The sequence below is a fragment of the Stegostoma tigrinum genome, chromosome 18, assembly GCF_030684315.1.
Source record: "Stegostoma tigrinum isolate sSteTig4 chromosome 18, sSteTig4.hap1, whole genome shotgun sequence".
Lineage (NCBI taxonomy): Eukaryota > Metazoa > Chordata > Chondrichthyes > Orectolobiformes > Stegostomatidae > Stegostoma > Stegostoma tigrinum.
Genome location: NC_081371.1, coordinates 37,220,131 through 37,239,891, shown reverse-complemented (window position 1 = coordinate 37,239,891; position 19,761 = coordinate 37,220,131). Strand labels below are relative to the sequence as shown.

Sequence of the window (19,761 nt, the reverse complement as noted above, 5' to 3'; positions counted from 1 at the left end):
TTTACTCCCTTCAACACCAATGCTCAGTTGCAGCAAGTGCACTACCTACAAGATAGACTGCACTAATTCAGCAGGATGCCTCAGAAAGGGCACATGTTTGGAAGGTGCTATCACTGAAAGGGCCAAGGGTACAAATACATTCTACCTCCATGCTATTTTGCCTTGAAGCTATAGTGGAGTACACTTACTGCTGCTTGTCAACATCCTGGATCTCTTCCCCCCCCCCCCCCCCCCAAAAAAGCTTATTCCAACTTCTGTGATTTTTTTCATTCCCAACAAACTAATCTATTTTCTCATTCCCTTATTGATTGCACCAAATACTTGCTTGGGATTTTTTTAAAAAAATGCCAATAAAAAGGGGAGGCACAGTGGCTCACTGTTTTAGTACTGCTTCCTCACAAGATCTGGGTTCAATTCCTGTGGCAAGTTTGCATGTTCTCCCAGTATCTGCACCAGTATCTAAGTGTTCGAGTTTCCTCCCACAGTCCAAAGATGTACAAGTTAGATGGATTGGCAATGCAAAATTGTCCTAGTGTCCAGGGATATGCAAAGTAGGTGGATTAGTCATGGTAAATGGGGGCTTTGTCTAGGTGCACACCCAGGTGAAAACATTCAAGTAGATGCAGAAATATGTAAACACTTGACAAAATTTTTGCCAATAGATTAAATGGACAGGGTGAAACTGATCACCCACTGGTATTGTAAAAGAAGTCTAAGTTACTTGTGAAGCGAGGATGTTGAGGTTACCTGGACCACCAATGGTTGTGATGAAGACAAGGAAGGTCCATACAATGAAGTCATACAAACTGGCTATGCGAAAATTTATTCAGTCACTCAGAACTCAGATAGCAAATCAGAGTACTGAAAATGGGAATGTATAAGAGTTTGTAATATTACAATAAATATTAGTGGACTCATTGAATTCTTTAGTGCTGTTGATTGTTGCTTTATTCCATTATGATCAAATCAATTCTATCAGTCCCTCAAAATCATAACTCAAGTAGAAGGTAACAGACTTTTGACTAAAATATTAGTCTGTGATTTTATGTTTTCACATTTGCATGTCCTTTGCTTTTCACAATTTTGAAGCAGCATTTAGCATAATCTAATAAAGAGTTTGCTGGTTGTGCAATATTTCATGCAGTATTTATAATGAAAATCCTCTTGTTGGAAAATGAGTCTTATTTGAATTGTGGTTAATCTTTTATAGTGGCTGACTAAATAGAAAATGTAATTAGGATTGATAAGGGATAAAATTATACTTTGACTCAACATTTAATTAGCTGTAAAATGTAGTGGTGCATTAAATACCATCAATTTTATCCATCTTACTTTTTAACAGTTGAAAAAAAATGTTGGTGTAGAAATTGGTTTTAAAATCGTAAAATAAAAAAAATTTCACAGACCAAATATTCAGTCTTGTATTATAAAATAAATGGAAGCTCGTATACATGACCATCATGACTTTATAGACCAAAAAACTGTTGCACTTTACATTGCAAATAACCTGGCACATATGCAATCTTTAATCCAACACAATGTCAATGAAATAAATATTTTGCTAATCAACACCACAATTCTCTCAATGTTGTAAATTCTAAATTATACTTAAGCTCATAATAAGGCATGAATAACTTTCTACGCACAGATTAAATCAGTATTTAGGCTTGCAAATGGCTACATTCAAAAATACAATAGCATTAAAATATGCTTGCTAATTCATCAGGAAAAGTTGGTAAGTTGAGTAGTTGCAAATATATTTTCAGCAACAACATGTGAGTCTAAGAAAAGTCAGATTTCTATTAGAAAAGCACTGATCAGTCAGTTCTAGAACTAGGAATCTAAGTTGTACAGTAGGCTGTCAAAATAGTATTTGTATCCACGTGGTTGAAATATTTTTGGTAATGCTCCGTGGAAGGAACGTTAAAATCAATGTGTAATGGATAGATTTATCATGCAATGATCACAATAATCAAACTTCATTTTAATTTCTTAGCAGCTTAGTGAGGTGTTATTACAAAAATAGTTATAGTACTTTATTACTACTAACTTGCTGTGTCCCTTCTCTGTAATTATATTGGATTGTAAACAAATTTGACTATTAGTTTTAAGTAACATGCTTTGACATTTACTCTCAATGGATAGAAGAACCCATAATGCAAAGATAACACAACCAGGTTATCATCGACATCTCATTTACATTGTGTGAAAGGGTGAAAAGCGCAATTCATAAGAGATTGATACGCCTGTGAAAACTATTTTTGCTTTGGACTCTCGTTCTCTGCAAAATTGTAACTAAATTGATTATAAATACCGTTTGGCGACCAAGAGCAGCTGTGAAGTTTATAAGTAATTATCGGAAACAAAAAAAAATCAACCTCAGACGATAAACAGACAACCAAAACTGACTCATCTAAAAAGCAGAGAATCAAGCTTGAGTACACTGGTTAGAAATATTTAAATTGGGAATCTAAAAAATTAGCCCAAGAAGAGCATTAATGCAAGTACAAAGACTGAAGAAAAAGACCTTTCACTATCAACAGCCTAGAAGTTAGCAATGCCCACATACTTAGCTGTAAAAAATCATGTGGTTACAATAGCAGTCAATGGTTGGAAATTCTGCGCTAAGTAACTCATCTTCTGACTCACAATAGTCTGTTACTCATGTAAAAGGCACAAATCTGTGATGGAATACATCTTCACTCCCTTGGATGAACAAGTCTCTAACAGTCAAGATCAACACCATTTAAAGAAAAACTTCAATGACACTCAATCTGCTATGTTAAATATTCATTCACCCCACCATTGATGCAGTGTATCGAAATCAAGATACACTGCAGCAACTTGCCAACATACCTTTGACTGCACTTCCAAATTCACAACCTTGACTGCTTAGAAGAAAATTGACTAAAAAATGCATGGGTACACTACCACCACTTCCCAGCTACTGTCGAACTGATTTGCAACATTTTAGTGTTTATTGCAGGTTTCCAGTATCTACGGTATTTTACCTTTGAGCTGGGGCCCACTTAGTTAAAATATTTTTCATATTTTATGGAAGGATTACAGAAATATTTCCAATATATACACGTGCAAGCAATTCAGCCAAGCCCATTCTGTAATTCTTATTTCATACAAAATTTATATTTCATTTGTACCTTGATTCGATTTACCTGCCTTTACTTCATTTATCATATTCACTCCTTAGTTTTATTTAAACTGACTGACCAAATCCCTATTGAAGTTTATGTTAATCCGTCAAAAAGGCCTGGCTTCAAGTCCCACCTGTTCCAGAGTATGTCATAACGTGCCTGAACAGGTTGATTAAGAAATATCTATGAAGGCAGATTTGGCTGAACTGAACTGGGAAAATATATTAAAATATGATATTAGAGATTTAAGACTTCTAATAACTATCAGTAAAGATTTATCCTAATGAGAAAGCAAGAGACATCATCTGTGGCTAAATGAGGAAGTTAAGGATTACGTAAAATCAAAAGAAAAACTGTACAAATCTGTAAGGATCAGAAGATTGCTAGTTCTTAAAAGGTGACCAAAGAATAGCTTAAAAAAAAGTATGAGGAAAAAGGTAGCCTGTAATATATAAACAAAAGGTAAGAGTTTCTACATGTACTTAAAGGAAGAGTTTTACTAAAACTGCTGTTCTTTCTCTGCAAAGTTAGGGGAATTTAATAGATATTTTGTGTCTGTCTTCAATGTAGAAGACAAAGTTTCCAAAAGATACTAACACAAAGAAAGGGAGGGAAGACATCAAAACAATCAACATCACCGGGAAAAAAATGTGGTGGGAAAACTATTGGGATTTAAAGCCTGAGTAATACCCCAGAACAGATGGCCTCCATCCTAAGGTCTTAAAAGATGTGTTTGCAAAGGTAGTTAAGGTATTCATGATCTTGCAAAATCCGTTAAATTCAGAAAGGAAACCAAAAGGATTGCAAATTACATTTACACCTTTATACACAAAAGCAAGGAGACAGAAAGCTGGCAACTGTACACTAGTTAGCCTAACATCTGTCTTAGGGAAATTGTGAAAATCCACAATGATGAGGTTACTTTCTAAGTAGCAGCTATAATGTGTTAAGGCAGAATCAATAAAGCTTTGTGAAGGTGATATCATGTTTAATTATTAGCATTTTTTTTGAAGGAAACAAAATGGATAAGGGGGACCCTGTAGATTTGGTGCACTTACATTTGCAAAAGACACAAGGTTCTGCATCAAAGGTTATCCCACAAGGTAAGAATCTATGATATTGGGGGCTAACACACTAACACAGATACTTGAGAAAAAACATAACTGCATTGGAGACAATGAACCTTCTCCGAATTGCATTAATTCCAGAGATGAAAGGCTTGTCATATAAGGAGAGATTGAGCAGTTTAAGCCTGTACTCGCCAGAACTTACAAGGTTGAGGAGATTTAATTGAGATCTATTAGATGCTGAAGGGGATCAGCAAAGTAGATGTAGAGCAGATGCTTTCACTTGTGGGGCAATCTAGAATGTGAAGTCACAGTTTTAAAAGGTCAAGACAGAGATGAAGGCAGACTTTCAATTAGTATTGAGTTAATGGGTTAAGGGATCATTGGGAGTGAGCAGAAAAATGGAGTTGAGGCTGCGGTGAGATTAGCTTTTTTATATCAAATTATGGAGCAAGCTCAAGGGGTTGAGGTGCCTCTCACTGCTCTGAGTTCTTACGTTCTGGATAAAGGATTGATCACCAATAGGGAATAAATGCACCTTTTGGATTGGCAAACAGCAATTGGTGGAATGTCACATGATGCAGTGTTGGATCCCCAACAATTTACAACAAAGTGGACAAAAATATTAATTGTATAGTTGTTACATTTGCTGATGACACCAAAGGAGGCAAGCTGTTGACAGTTGGTAGAGAGTCTGCAAAGATACATAAATGAGTAAGTGAGCAAAAACCTGGCAGACTGAACGCAATGTCAAAAACCGGAACTTGTCCACTGTGGCAGGATGAATACAAAAGCAGGGTTTGAATAGAGGGAGCTTGCAAAACCCGGAGGGAACTGGGTGTCCTGATATGTGAAATTCAATGTTAGTATGTAAACACGCAAATGGTTAGGAAAGCAAATGGAATGCTGGAATTTATTGCAAGCATTATGGCAAATAAAAGGTAAGTTTTATTGCAACTGTACAGAGCCAGCTATAGAACTATTTGACAATTTTGGTTCGCTTATTAAAAAAAAATGAAATTCCATTAGAAGCAGTTCCTGGAAGGCCAATTCATCTTTCTCAGTTTTTAATTCGACTCATTCCTGGGATGAAGGGCTTATTTTATGATGATAGATTTTATACCAATTAGAATTTAGAAGAATGAGATGTGAACTTATAAGACACATAATATTTGAGGGGGCTTGACAGGGTAGGTACAGGGAGGATGTTTCCTTCAGGACACAAGAACCAAGAGATATAGTTTAATAATAACAAGTCTCAGTCTTAGGAAAAAGATCTCATCGCCTTCCTTCCCAATAAGGCAGTAGAGGCAGGGACATTTGAGTTTAAGGAAGAGCTAGATAGACACTAGATATATTTATGAGAGGTAGACAGGGAAGTACAACAAAGACTACAACCTGATTGACCACAATTGTATCAAATGGCAGAACAGACACAAGGTGGTGAGTTTCCTATTTTCAGTCACCTATGTCCAATTTAAGATACCTCATCTCACATTCAAATAACACTGACCAGAATAATGTGGCTATCAGAGATCCAAACTTTCTACTGTATTCTCAATAACATTTGTTGTGTCTTGCATCAGAGAGTCCAGACTTCATCTCATTCTGAAGCAACTGAAGAGATCTCTTGCAATGAATTATATACCTGTAAACAATATTAAAAATATTGCATTAAAAATAAATATTTAAAACATTTATATAATTGTAAATAGAATAAATATAACAATGTACAAACCTTTTTAATATCTGGTCTCTTATTCTTCTTTTCATTTAAACACTGACTTGCAGTTAAGTACATTTTGTCAATTGTCACAGAGTCCCAGTCCTGCATCTTTTTATCAGTGTAATCCTCAATAGACATTTCTTCATCTTCAATTTCTTCTTTGATATCAAACTTTAGTATTAAAGGTAAAGTTAGAAAAATCAGAACTCATCTGGCAAACTTCTCAGTAAAGAAACCAAATTTGATGCTTATAAACATTGTATTTCATTGATTACAAAATTCAATGATTGATCAAGAGATCTAAATCCTAAAATTAATTCATTTTTTGACAGTGTACTTTTGTTGTTAAATCTGATATCTTAGGCTAAAGGGGAAGAGACAAAGAGATAGTTGAGGGAGGACTGAAACTTGTTAAGTCTTCGCCAGCTAGATGTCAGTCGCATTGATACTTAGTTCCGTTCCACAAATGTATATATGAGAATGTTGCATTACCAGTAATTGTGGTTCACGAGATTCATCAACTGGTGGAAGTCCTGTTATTAATTCTAATAAGACCTATGGTGCAACAAGAGAAACAGAATAGTTATTCATATGTTTCACAAGTTATCCTGAATATTTTAAAACTACAACAGCTCACAATACCTGTCAGTGAATCTGAAATTCCACTTGGGAGGAGGATGTCTGATCATATTTAGCCTGAAAGTGTGATCCCTGGTAAGAGGGGGTTCATGGTGACAGCCTTCATCAGTCAGTTCTACCTCTTCCTGTTGCCAAGTCCCGCAATCAGACAGGGTGCCTATTTAGGGAACACCCAACGAGTGGCAAAACTGAAACGCTTTGGTGTGTCCACAGAAGAGTAATCAAAAAAGGTAGAGCAGCGGTGTCTAAAAACTTGGATTTTACATGCAGACTTAAAGCATGAGATAGAGACAAGAAAGGGTTAACAGAGGAAGTTCCAGAATGTAGAGGGAGGGTCACCAGATCAAAAACATTAACTCAGATTCTTTTCTTCACAGATGCTGCCAGACCTGCTGAGTTTTTCCAGTAACTTCTGTTTTTGGTCCAGAATGTAGATCAAGACTGCGAACTTAAAACTAAAGAATATTCAGTTTTTATATAGGTTGAGAAAAAGAAGAAAAAGACATTTAATATTAAAAAATGAGCATTGGAAAAATTACAAATCTCAGAATCTCATGATTGGCATGTATTGAAACAGATGGTGATAGAGATGGTGGATATGTTGGTTATCTTTTAAAAATTCTAATTCTGCAATGGTGCTTTCAAATTGGAAAGTTGCAAATGTAACCCCTCTGTTTAAAGGGAGAAAATGAGGAATTACAGACTTGTTAGCAACACCAGGGCAAATACTAAAATCTATTATAAAGGATGTGATTACTGGATATAGAAAACAATTGCCTGACTCAGCAGAGTCAACACAGATTTATGAATTGAAAGTCAAATCTGATAAACCCGATAACTTTCTTGTGGATGTTACTGATAGTCAATAAGAGGGGACTAGTGGGTGTGATGTATTTGGATTTTCAGAAAGCTTTCGATAAAAAGTGACACACACGTTAATACACAGGACTAAAGTGCATAGAATCAATAGTAATACTAGCACTGACTGAGGAATGGTTAACTGGCAGAAAGCAGAGAATAGAAATTAACAGGTCATTCTCCAGGTTGGCAGGATTGACTAGTGGACCACAAAGATGAGTGCTTAGACCCCTAACTGATCACAACCCATATCAATGATCTGGATGTGGGGACCAATTGTATACTGTAAAACTACGTAATTTGTGAAAAGAATACAAAGACGTTTAAAAGGGATTTAAACAGTCAGAGGGAGTGGGCAAGAACATGTGTTGAGACATTCATTATTGTGATTTTTATTTTTGATTTGGAACCGAGAGCTGAATTTGAGATGTAAACTTTAAATAACAGCTTGATTTTAGTTTTTTTTTTAAGATAAAAGAGCAAACAAACTGATATTTTCTTATGAGAACTGACCCTGAAAGTTAGTCACAGGTTAGTAATTGTTTTAAGAATAAAAGACACTTCAACACCATGATGTGTTATAGTCAAGAACTGGCAACTGTTGGATGTTGAATGGGTCAATCAAAGGTGGAACAGTGCTGACCTGTCAAACACAAAACATTGAAAAATATGGAAAACCATACTTCAAATTGGTTTATTCTGGGTTTTGGGCAATAAGCAGTCTGGCTGTGAAAGCTACAGGACAGAGTTTTTGGTTGCTTTCTAGTAATTCTCCAGTTCAAGATTTATTGAATGGTTTGAGAAAAGAATCCCAGTTATAAGAAATAAGTGAGTATTCCTTAGAGCCTACTGGAAGCTGTTTACGTTAACTGCTGACTTCAGAATTCATGCTCCTGAGTGTTGTTGGAAATGCACTCATCCAGGCAAGTGGGGAGCATCACAGCTGAGTTGGCTGACCTCCAACAACCAAATCATAATGAGACATGACCTCATAGAAACTTACAAAATTCTTAAGAGGGACAGACAGAGTAGATACAGTAAAGATATTTCCTCCGGTTGTTGTGCACACAACCAGGTAACACGGTCTCAGAATTAAAGTCAAACAATTTAGCATTGAGAGGACTTGGAACTTTTTCCACTTGCCACAGAAATTCTGTAACTCAAAGTGATGTGGACTTCCAGTAATTAAGTACGTTCAAGACAGAGTCCAATTGATGTTATTAAACTGAAATCTAACAATATGGGGACATGGGAAAATTGAGAGATGGATGACAGCTATGATCTAAAACAGCACAGTAAGGTAGAGGAGATGAATTGCCTACACCTAGTTCTACATTCCAAGGCAATTACAATTGTGATTCCCAACAGCCAGGAGATGGAAAAGTGACGACTACAGTGAACTAGTGGAATGTGGAGATGAATACAGTTGAGGATTTTTGGAGCAGGAAGGCAAAAGTAGGAGCAGAAACAGCAGAAATTGTGGTCTTTTTCATGATGAGTAAATGGAGCTGGAACTTCAGCTCAAGATTGAACATGATAGCAGAATTGCAAATAATCAGGTTTAGCCTGAGGCATGGTCAAAATGACAAGTGTACTAAATTTGTACTAAGGATGAGTATAATTGCTTCAGACTTCTCAATGTTCAATTGGAACAAATTACAGTCAGTCTTAAGATGATTAAAGCTCAGAGCTCATTAGTGTGCTGACCCTATGTGTGTGAATAACACAGCAAAGGGTCAGCTGTAGATAAGGAAGAGGACAACCCAAAATTTGATCTTTGGAGATCTCCAGAGGTAACAATGCAGCAGTGGGAAAAGAAACAAGTGCTTGGATTGTACAATTGTATGATCAGATGGGTGTGGTTGAAAATAAGCAAGAGTGATCCAGTAACAAAAGATGAAAGGAGTAGAAGAGGATGTTGTTGATAATTGGGTTAAGTGCAGTATGGAGTACAAGGTATAATTCACCACAGTCAGTTTGATCGTTTTCTCCATTTTTTCATGGGATATAGGTGTCACTGACGAGGACAGCAGGTACTGCCCATCTGTAATTGCCCAGAGGGCAGTTAAGAGTCAACCACGCTGCTGAGAGATTGGAGTCACACGTATTGGAAAAGGATGACAGATTTCCTTCCCTAAAGGACATTCGTGAACTGGTTTTTTTTAAATGACACAATGAACAGTGGTTATATAGTCACTATCAGGCTAGCTTATTTTTAATTCCTGAATTCAAGGTTCACTGTCTGCCATGGTAGGATTCAAACCTATGTTTGCAGAACATTAGCCTGGGTCTCTGGATGATTAGTTCAGTGACATTATTACAATGCCACTGGTACCCCTCAGTCCTTTTGTTGTAACTTAAATCGAGTGTGGTTCTAAAACTCCATGTTTACTTTGTGACAGTAGTCACTATTGAGTGAATATAAAATTAACACAGATAGAACGTGTGGGTTTCCTGAATTTTTCCAGAATTTATTTAGGATGGAACTCCAGCCCAAATTCCTGGGTTGAGGGTTATGACTGCCCCAACAGCCTGCCAAAGGCCCTCAGTGAAGGGCAAGGGAAAATCTATTCATATACATTTAAAATTTATAAATAACTTCAGTTTTCTGAGACGTATACTCTAACAGTTTTGCTAACTGAAGGAAAGTTGACTCATTCAATCTCTGGAGAAATATCAATATTACTTACTATGCCAAAGCTAAAAACATCTGACTTTGGAGTAATTTCCCCACGCATTGCCTCTGGTGCCATGTATGCAGTTGTGCCAACAATTTTCTCAGTCAACATTGTTTGCATTAAATGTGACGATGCTCGAGTAAGACCAAAGTCTGAAATCTTAGGAACAAACAGACCATCCAACAAGATGTTTGCACTGAAAAACAAAGCGACCAGCATATCATCTTTAAGGAGCTAAACTGTATGTAAAGACAGGTTGCGGTCTTGGCATTTGTGTATGTTATACCAGCTTCTTAGTTCATATTCCATGTTCATTGTATTATATTAAATACTTTGTCTAAGAAAGAAATATGAAATGGAAGCTTCAATGCTGAAAATTTATTGTTAAAATTATATATTTTTTCCCTACAATCTTTAGTAGAGTGTCAACTAGATGAATGAAAGAATCCACTGTAATGCAAGTGTTCTAATAATCAATAATCTTTGACTTTTATATAATGTAGGATTACTAGAATTAGAACTCATTCTTAGTACAGAACTGGAGTATTGCTGCAAAAAAAAAATTCATCTTACATTCATCAGGACAATTTGCAAGAAATAGCAAAGGGAGAACAAGAATGATACTGTATGTGTGGAGAGTGCTGATTGGTTAGCAATGGCTTTTGAATGTAGACAAGTGTTGCCATGGAAAATGGATCATTTAATGATAATTGACAGTTAACTGCCAAACTTTGTTTACATTTTAAACAAAGCAGGTTGACTCTAATCAATGTATTGTTCTGATAAATCAACATGAGAATCTCATACAAATACAGTGAATGTACATATTCTTCCTGTCTGCAAAGTATGTGGCCCTGTACATTAATATGTAGTTCCCAGGATATGCAAGCATACCCTATTACTCAATCCTAAACTGGTTATTAACAAAATTCTTCACAGACTCAGGTTTATGTAGCTTGTGTCATTGAATAGTGGAATCATATCTAATGTTGGACACAGTTGAGAGTTTTCCAAGTGCAGCCTGATTAGGAACAGTCAATACTTTGCTTGTGGCAAAACAGTGAAACGACAATTCTGCTTGATATGATCAGTCAGTCTTTGAGTTGTATTTTATACTCACCTAGCATCACACTGGTACTGAAATTCACATATCACATTATTCATTTACGTGGTAGGGAAAATATATTTTTGGCTAAGTCAACTTGCCTTGTTTAAAATTCAAACAGGGTTTGCAGTTAACTGTTGCGTTCTCCATGGAAACATTTCTAACAATATAAACTAATTAGCACTCCCCTCTCACCATTGATAATGGGAGGTAACAAAGTGTGGAGCTGGATGAACACAGCAGGCCAAACAGCATCTCAGGAGCACAAAGCTGATGTTTCAGGCCCAGACCCTTCTTCAGAGAGGGGGATGGGGAGAGTGACGCAGAATAAATAGGGAGAGAGGGGGAGGCGTACCAAAGATGGGGAGAAAACAAGATAGGTAGAGAGGAGAGTTTGTTTACTTTGGTATTTCTTGTGAAACATCCTGATGAATGCAAGGGTTAAAACTTTTCAACAAAACATGTCTATTCTCAGCAGTACTCAAATTATATATCCCGAGTACAATATATGAAGTGCAAAGAAGGAGTAGAAACATTTAAAAGATATTCTTTACCTTTTAACATCACGATGGATATGATTATTTTCATGTAAATATTTTAATCCATTTGCTGTACCTACAGCAATACTGCATCGTTCATTCCAAGAAAGTGGAGCTGTGTTATCCTGAAAAAGTTTTGGAATTAATTAACTTAATAGTAAAGAGAATATTATAAAATTCTGTTTAAAAAGTTCTTTAAAATAAATAAAACCACATTTTGACTTTTACGGAATATACTTGTACCTACCAGACATGCCAATCTATCCAGCAATGATCCATTAGACATGTAAGCATATACCAGGCAGGGATGTTCTCCATCATTAGAAAAGCCAAGTAACTCAACCAGGTTTTCATTTTTCAATCTATAAATAGGTCACATTATGGTTATCATTAGATTAAATAATATACTTTAGAATTATTAGTGTAAGCTACTTCTAAAAGCTCTACATACTTAGCCAAAGTTTTAATTTCTTGACTGAACTGAAGTTTCAGCTCCCCGATGCTGACATTATGCTGATCCAGTGCCTAAACATAAAAAATATAATTAAATGCTGAGTTTTATAATAACTGATTAAAATATACAAGTCATTTAATAACAAATGTTACTTGGTGCTGAATTATGTGAACTGCTTTGGGAAATTTTGATGGCATAGTATAAATCCTTTTCATGGTTGTTTATAAATAATGCAATAGAAAGTATATTTATGGTTAGAGATAATTTATTAGCTTGGCTAGAGGATCAGCAAACTAACGGAAAGCAGACTGTCGGGATAAATGGGACTTTATCCATTTGGCAAGATGAAGCATAGGGTTCAGTCCTTAAGCCCAACTAATTACAATCTTTACTAATAATTTAGATACAAGGATAGAAGCTACTGCAGCCAAATTTGAAGATAATACTAAAATAGGTAGGAAAGTAAACTGCAATGAAGAAATAAGAAATTTACAAATAGATATAGATAGGTTAGGTGAATGGGCTAAAATTCAGCAGCTGGTTGTCCATTTTGGTCCGATTAGAAAGGCATCTTATTATCTAAATGGAGAGAAACTTCAGCGTGCTTTGGTATAGAGGGATCTGGGTGCTCGAATCACAAAACTAGTGAGCAGGTACAGTAGGTGATAAGGAAGGCAAAGAGAATTTTGGCATTTATTACTAAAGGAATAGAGAATAAAAGTATAGAAGTGTCACAACTGTACAGTTTTACTTGTACTGTAGTTGCTCTGCAGGCAGTTTAGAGGAGATTTACTAGCATGATTCCACAGGTGAGGTGTTTGTCTTATGAAGCTACATTGAACAGTCTAAGCCTATACTCTCCAGGGTTTAGATAAATGAGAGAAGATCTAATTGAGATATACAAGATGCTAAAGGGAATTGACAAAGTGACTTAGAGAGAGGGTGCTTCTGGTTGTGGGGCAATCTAGAACGAGAAGTCTTAGTTTTAGGATAAGGAGTAGCAGATTTAAAACAGAAATGAGAAGTTACTTCTCTCAAAAGGGTTGTGAATCTATGGAAGATAACAAAGTGTGGAGCTGGATGAACACAGCAGGCCAAGCAGCATCTCAGGAGCACAAGATGCTGCTTGGCCTGCTGTGTTCATCCAGCTCCACACTTTGTTATCCTGGATTCTCCAGCATCTGCAGTTCCCATTATCAGTGAATCTACGGAATTCACTAATCCATACTGAGGCAGATGCTAGGACATTGAGTAAATTTGAGGAAGAGTTAGATAGATTTTTACTTAATACTTATGAGAGTGGGCAGGTTAGTGGAGTTGAGGCCAAGATTAGATCATCCGTGATCATATTTCATGGCAGAGCGGATTGAAGGGGCTGAAGTATCCATTCCTAGTTCTTGTATTCTAACGCAGAGGTGATCTGAATTCTAACTGTCTTGTTCTGTGTGGTATAGCAGCAATAGACAAGCCAAGTCCAACAGTTTAAAATTGGTTCTGTAAATTCTATGTTTGAATATTATAACCAAGTGCTAAAATCTATATAAGATCTTGAAGAGAGGTGGAAAGGAAGCACTGTCATAATCTAATAATTAAAAAAAATTGGCTAATTAACATCTTGACATGACCACAACATTTCCAATTTAACTGCCTATTCTCAAATTCTTTTTAGTTCAGGCTAAAAATTGATATGGCTTGCAACACTTACAAACCCATGTGCAGAGGGTGACTAAGGGAGAAACAGTGATCAGTGAAGCACGACATAATCACATAGCAACTTCTTTTTGCATATATGCTGAAAAATCATATGTTTAAATGAGTTATCTAATACTTTCTGGAATGTCATAATATGGTCCACCAGAAGTAAATTTTCTAATTCTCAAACGAATCAAACAGTACTAGGAAACACTAGCTACTCAAGTGATGTATGACCAGTTGGGCAACTGTGAAATACTTCCTATTCTTTGCATCAAACAGAGCCTGTCAGCCCCTCAACACTGTTCAGCTATTCAGATTTATTGTGCCTGATCTGTACTTTAACTCGACTCCACAGTTTTTGATAAGTATACCGACTAAAATCTGTCCATCTCAAGCTTGCAAACATCATTTATTAAGCAACTTGTTATTTATACAAGGGAGAAAAATATACTTCATGACCTTTGAATGAAAACATGCTTCCCTATTTTACTCCTGGAATGCCTAGCTCTAATTTCAGAGCTTCTTTAGTTTCCCAATAGAGAATTTTCTTTCTATGAAACTTAAGAATTTCCATTACAGTATCTCATCTAAAAGACATAATGTCTGACAATACTCCCTAGAACTATATTTAAGTGCTGACCTATAAAGAATAAAGGAGTGGAATTTGAACTCATGACCATGATTAAGAGGTAAGACAATTCACTGTTGAGGCAAGGTTGCATGCATTGATAATTAGAATCAAAAGAATAGATTTTACAGCTCTCTGCCAGCATCTTTGTAGGGAGGGTGGGGGTGAAAAAGAAAGCAAAATAGAGGGAGGGAGGGACTGAGGGGCAGAGGGAGGGTAAAAGCAGAGAAGAGACAGAGAGATGTTGTTGAAGTTAAATAGTTAAATCTTTATTTCTGATACCTGTAAGACCATTTCAAATAGTTCTCGTGTCATGGAACATTGTTTGTGATTATTAAATTTAGTGTGTACTAAATTTTTGTTCAAAGTACATGGACAGTCTCTTATGAATTTGTTCAGTGTCTGACCATCCCTTTCTAAGCATTGTAAATCCATTTATCCTCATTGTCAGGCTGCAAGAATTCAAACAGCTGGTTCATCTTCACTTTCTCAAAGAAATAAGTGATGAAAAGTAATTGCCAGCTTTGCTGGTGACACCCATATCCCTTGAAAGAATGAAACAAAAGTCTTGCCCTTAGTTAATTAACAGGTCGTTGAGCATATAGTGGCCACAGGGCTTTTTAAGTGGGCTGTCATTTGACAAATCTTCTAGTCAGGGTGTGTGCGCGTGTGCGTATGGGGTGGTGAGGGGCGGGTAATGGTTGAGGTGTGGGGTGGGGTCAGGGAAGATGGATGGAAGCACAATACAATTCAAAATTCAGCCCCACAGCATAATAATTAATGCAAGGCAGGAGGCAGCTATATGGTCTGTTGTATCCATGTTAGTTCACTGTAAGAGCAACTCAGCTAGTCCCATTCCTTTGCCTCTCCCCATACCTCAGTAATTTTTCTCTTCACTTCAGAAAATTATCCATTTCCCAATTGAAAACCAAAACGGAATCTGTTTCCAACATATTCTCAGATAATGTGTTCCTGAATCTAATCACTGTTAGAAAAGGTATTCCTCATGTTACTTCTAGTTCTTTTTTCCATCATCTTAAATCCACACTTCCCGCACTGTAATTAAACTGTACAGATTTCTTGCACAATTCCATTTTTTTTCTTGAATTACCAATCAGCAAGATGTCTAAATCAACACACAGCTTAGTTTCGTATAAAAAATAATATATAACAGAAAATAAAAAAATGCTTGCAGCTCACTTATACATTATAAATTAATACTCACTGCTGTCAATGTTTTCACAGCCACTATCCTGTTATTTATGTAGCCTCTGTACACAACTCCAAAACCCCCCTCTCCAATCTTACTACCACCAAGTGATACTGGACGCTCATCAAAGTTACCAGTCCTCTGCATCAATTCATAATAGTTGAAATTGTGAAGACCTGAAAAAAAAATTCAGAACATGTTATTAAACTACCAAAATGATAGAATAATTATCATGTTTTTAAAAAATCTATTAAATTTTGTTTCCTGAATTTCATATTTGAACTTTGTACAAGATATCAGCTCTACATATAAATGTTTAATATTAATTTTGATATTCATCTTAGCACTCAAAGGACATGCTTTCTTACAAACAATTGCTTATTTTAAACAGACATTTTAGAAAAAAATTTCAAAAACATTTTCAAAACGTATAAAATGACTTGAGTTTGGCACCATTATATATTGTTGTAAAACACTGGAGAGAATTTTATAGTCACTTTCCCACCACCCCATGAATTGCCTGAAAATGAAAAAAGGCCACTCCACAGTGATAACAGTAGACAAAAATATTTCCGAGATCTCCTAGCAAATTGGATTGGTTGGCAGTTCTAATGTCATAGAACTCAGTAATGGGTATGGCTGGGGCTGCAAGGAGGCCTACAAATTACATTGATAGTTGGGGAGGGATTGGACACTCATGCAGGCTTTGAAGTGGTGGGTCGGTGGGTTGTGGAAACCAAGCAAAAAGACACAAATGAGGGTGGAGGTGTCCCTTATTCCTCTGGATGCGCATTCTGTTCCTTCTTGCTTTTTCACTGCAGTTTAATTAAAGTGGAATTCCCATTCTCAGCTACCTTACCAAACCAAATTATGTTTCTTCTTCCTTAAAACAAACTGTTCAGAGATGCTACTGTACATACCTCTGGAACAGGTGGGGCTTGAGTCCAAGCCTCCTGTCTCAGTGGTATGGACCCTACCACTGTGCCAAGAGCCCTTACCAACTACATGGCTAGTGCAACATTCTGCTCAATTGGTTGATACCAAACTCACTGCTTGTTAATCATTTTGTGTTAAAAATCTGCCAATTTTGGCATCTATCCACTACCACAGTACAGGTTCACAATACAACATCACCACATGGGATTTTACATTTGCAAGGGTCAGCAACAATCTGGTTTGCAAATGTAAAATGACAGCTGTAATTTTCTTAACTTCTATCAGAAATTCAGCAGTGATAACTATTATTTGTCACTGGTAAACTTGTTTCAAAATTATTGTTAGTAGGTTGAACAGAAACATTCTCTACTGGCAAGAATTTAACCAGAGTAGCATTTTAGTTCACGAGAATAATGAGGCTAATTTTTTTTACGAGATGCCGAAATAAGCCACCACATTTCTAATTCACCAAATGTTAAAATGGAGTCAAACATTAAGTGTATAAATATGTATTTGGCAAAATACTGCTAGGGTTAAATAACACCCGAAAAGAGAGTATTACAAGTCAATGGCTATGAAGCAGATTGCTTGGTATCAAAAGTATGTTATGGATAATGATTGTCCAGCATATGTATTCGATCCAAGTCAAAAACAGGGCTATTACATATCCGATTTTGAAACAAGTAATCTTATCAATTCTTTGGTGCTTGGTATTCCATTTAAAGTTCTGCAAATTCTTTGGCATGACAATTAAAATTTACTTTGAAATCTTTAGACACATAGTTCATATGTCAGACACACAATGCTGCAAAAACAACTGACTTACATGTTTCTGAACAATCATAAGATGGACATGGTGGCACCGAACTGTTTGCCAGTAAGGCAGTTTCTTTCTCAGTGCTGCTGTCTGGATAGTGGTGGGTATGTTCATTATTAGAGACCTGTAGCATTGGCTTATAGGCTGAGTCACAGATAGGGTTATCATTTTTTCCAGCTAATAAATCAGGTGGTATAGCCAATGGTACTTTATCTGCTAAGTAAAATCATAAATCAAAGTCAACAAAGCATTAAATAAAGTCTTTAGGTCATGCTATTATCTTCCACTAAATAACCCCCTCTTCTCTTTTAGAAATAATGATACATGGATAGTTAAAACAACAAAAAAAAGGCCTCATTATTTCATCTCCCATGAATATTGACTGTAACAAGTTAGGGAATAAAATTTTCAATAATGACTAAAAGCTAGAAAAACTCAGCTCAGGCAGCATCCATAAAGAGAAAGAGTTAATCTGTTCTGATGAAAGATAAGTGAAGTTAAATATTTAACTCTGTCTATGAGAGAAGCATTCTGACCTACTGTATTTTCCATATTGTTTTCTTATTATTATCAGATTTCCAGCATCTGCAGTATTTTGCATTTGAATATAAATTTCCAGGGTGGTTGTGCCTTATGACTGTCACAACAAAAGACACGGAACACAAATATGAGGTTTCAGGTGGGGGCGGGGTGTTGCTGAAAATGAGGGGAAACCATATGGGCGGCACGGTGGCTCAGTTTTTAGCACTGCTGCCTCACAGTGCCAATGGCCTGGGTTACAACCTTGGGCAGCTGTCTGTGTGGAGTTTGCACATACTCCCAGTGTCTACATGGGTTTCCTCTGGGTGCTCCGCTTTCCTCCCACAGTCCAAAGATATGCAGGCTAGGTGGACTGGCCACACTAAATTGCCCATAGTCTTCAGGAATGAGTAAATTAGGTGGGTTATAGGAGGATGATTCTGGGTGGGATTCTCTAAGGGTTAGTGTGGATGTGTTGGACTGAAGGGCCTGTTTCCACACTGCAGGGATACTAAGAAACCACATTTGTAAGATTCCACAGCACATTTCTGTCACCAAGTAGGATTGTTTCCCCTATTCATTTGTAGGACGTCGGTGTTGCTGGCTGGCCAGCATTTCTTGTCCCTCCCTAGTTGCATTTGAGAAGGTGGTGGTGTGCTGCCTTCTTGAACTGCTACAGTCCACCTGCTGTAGGCTGACCCACAATGCCATTGGGGAGGGAATTCCAAGATTTTCACCCAGCGACAGTGAAGGAATGGAGATATACTTCGAAGTCAGGATGGTGAGTAGCTTGGAGGGGGATTTGGAGTTGTTGGTGTTCCCATATGTCTGCTGCCCTTGTCCTTCTAGATGTAAGTGGTCACAGGTTAGGAAGGTGCTGGCTGACGATCTCTGGTGAATTTCTATAGCTTATCTTGTAGACACTGCTGCTACTGAGTGTCAGTAGTAGAGAGTGTGGATGCTTGTGGACATAGTGCCAAACAAGGGGACGGCTTTATCCTGGATAGTGTCAAGCTTCGAGTGTTGTTGGGGCTGCACTCACCCAGGCAAGGGGGAGTATTCCATCACATTCTGACTTGTGCCTTGTAGATGGTGGACAGGCTTTGAGGAGCCAGGAGGTGAGTTACTCACTGCAGGATTCCTAGCTTCTGGCCTGCTCTTGTAGCCACTGTGATAATGTGGTGAGTCCAGTTGAGATTCTGGTGACTGATAACCCCAGGATGTTGGCTCAAGACTGGTATTTGTAATGCTGGGAACCAGTGGAAGAGGCTGAGATAGATCATCGGTTCAACATTTCTGGCTGAAGATTGCTGCGAATGCTTCAGCATTGTCTTTGCACTGTTGTGCTAGGCTCTTCTGTCATTGAGGATGGGAATATTTGTGGAGCCTCCTCCTCCAGTGAGCTGTTTAATTGTCCATCATCATTCACAACCTATGCTTCCACATTTATTCATTACAAGTATAGATGAAGGACAATTAATTATTTATTAGATTGTAAGACGACCACCACTGCTTTTGGTTTGGCAGTACTACAATTGATTATTTCTTGATGCAGTTGCAGTATCACATCACAAACATTCCTGTGAACTTCAAGTGTCAATGATTTGCAACTACTAACATTGCCAATTCAAAAATTTGATGTAAAGTTAATTAACTTTACAATGTCAAGTTATTCATACTTTTGAGATTATTTTAGGTTAAAATGTTACTCAGTTCATCTATCAATTCCACTTTGAGT

At 37.0% G+C, this 19,761-nt stretch overlaps 1 protein-coding gene across 6 annotated transcripts in view; it reads right to left on the bottom strand.

Moving 5' to 3' along the window:
- Nucleotides 1–1,419: 1,419 nt before the first annotated feature.
- The window catches only part of irak3 (interleukin-1 receptor-associated kinase 3), a 30,502-nt gene continuing 12,160 nt past the window's right edge, over nt 1,420–19,761 (bottom strand). For 3 of the 6 annotated variants that reach the window (XM_048548734.2, XM_048548735.2, XM_048548736.2), the window contains exons 4-12: nt 17,514–17,720; nt 15,767–15,927; nt 12,216–12,289; nt 12,012–12,126; nt 11,780–11,889; nt 10,133–10,316; nt 6,438–6,500; nt 5,958–6,116; nt 1,420–5,867 (exon numbers count right to left, since the gene is read on the bottom strand). In XM_048548734.2, the coding sequence (XP_048404691.1) occupies nt 5,823–5,867; nt 5,958–6,116; nt 6,438–6,500; nt 10,133–10,316; nt 11,780–11,889; nt 12,012–12,126; nt 12,216–12,289; nt 15,767–15,927; nt 17,514–17,720 (1,118 nt within the window). In that variant the 3' untranslated portion in view covers nt 1,420–5,822. Of the gene's footprint in view, nt 5,868–5,957; nt 6,117–6,437; nt 6,501–6,587; nt 7,040–10,132; nt 10,317–11,779; nt 11,890–12,011; nt 12,127–12,215; nt 12,290–15,766; nt 15,928–17,513; nt 17,721–19,761 lie in introns of those variants that run through there. The other 3 variants (XM_059652453.1, XR_009446890.1, XR_009446889.1) reach the window with 3 other exon arrangements.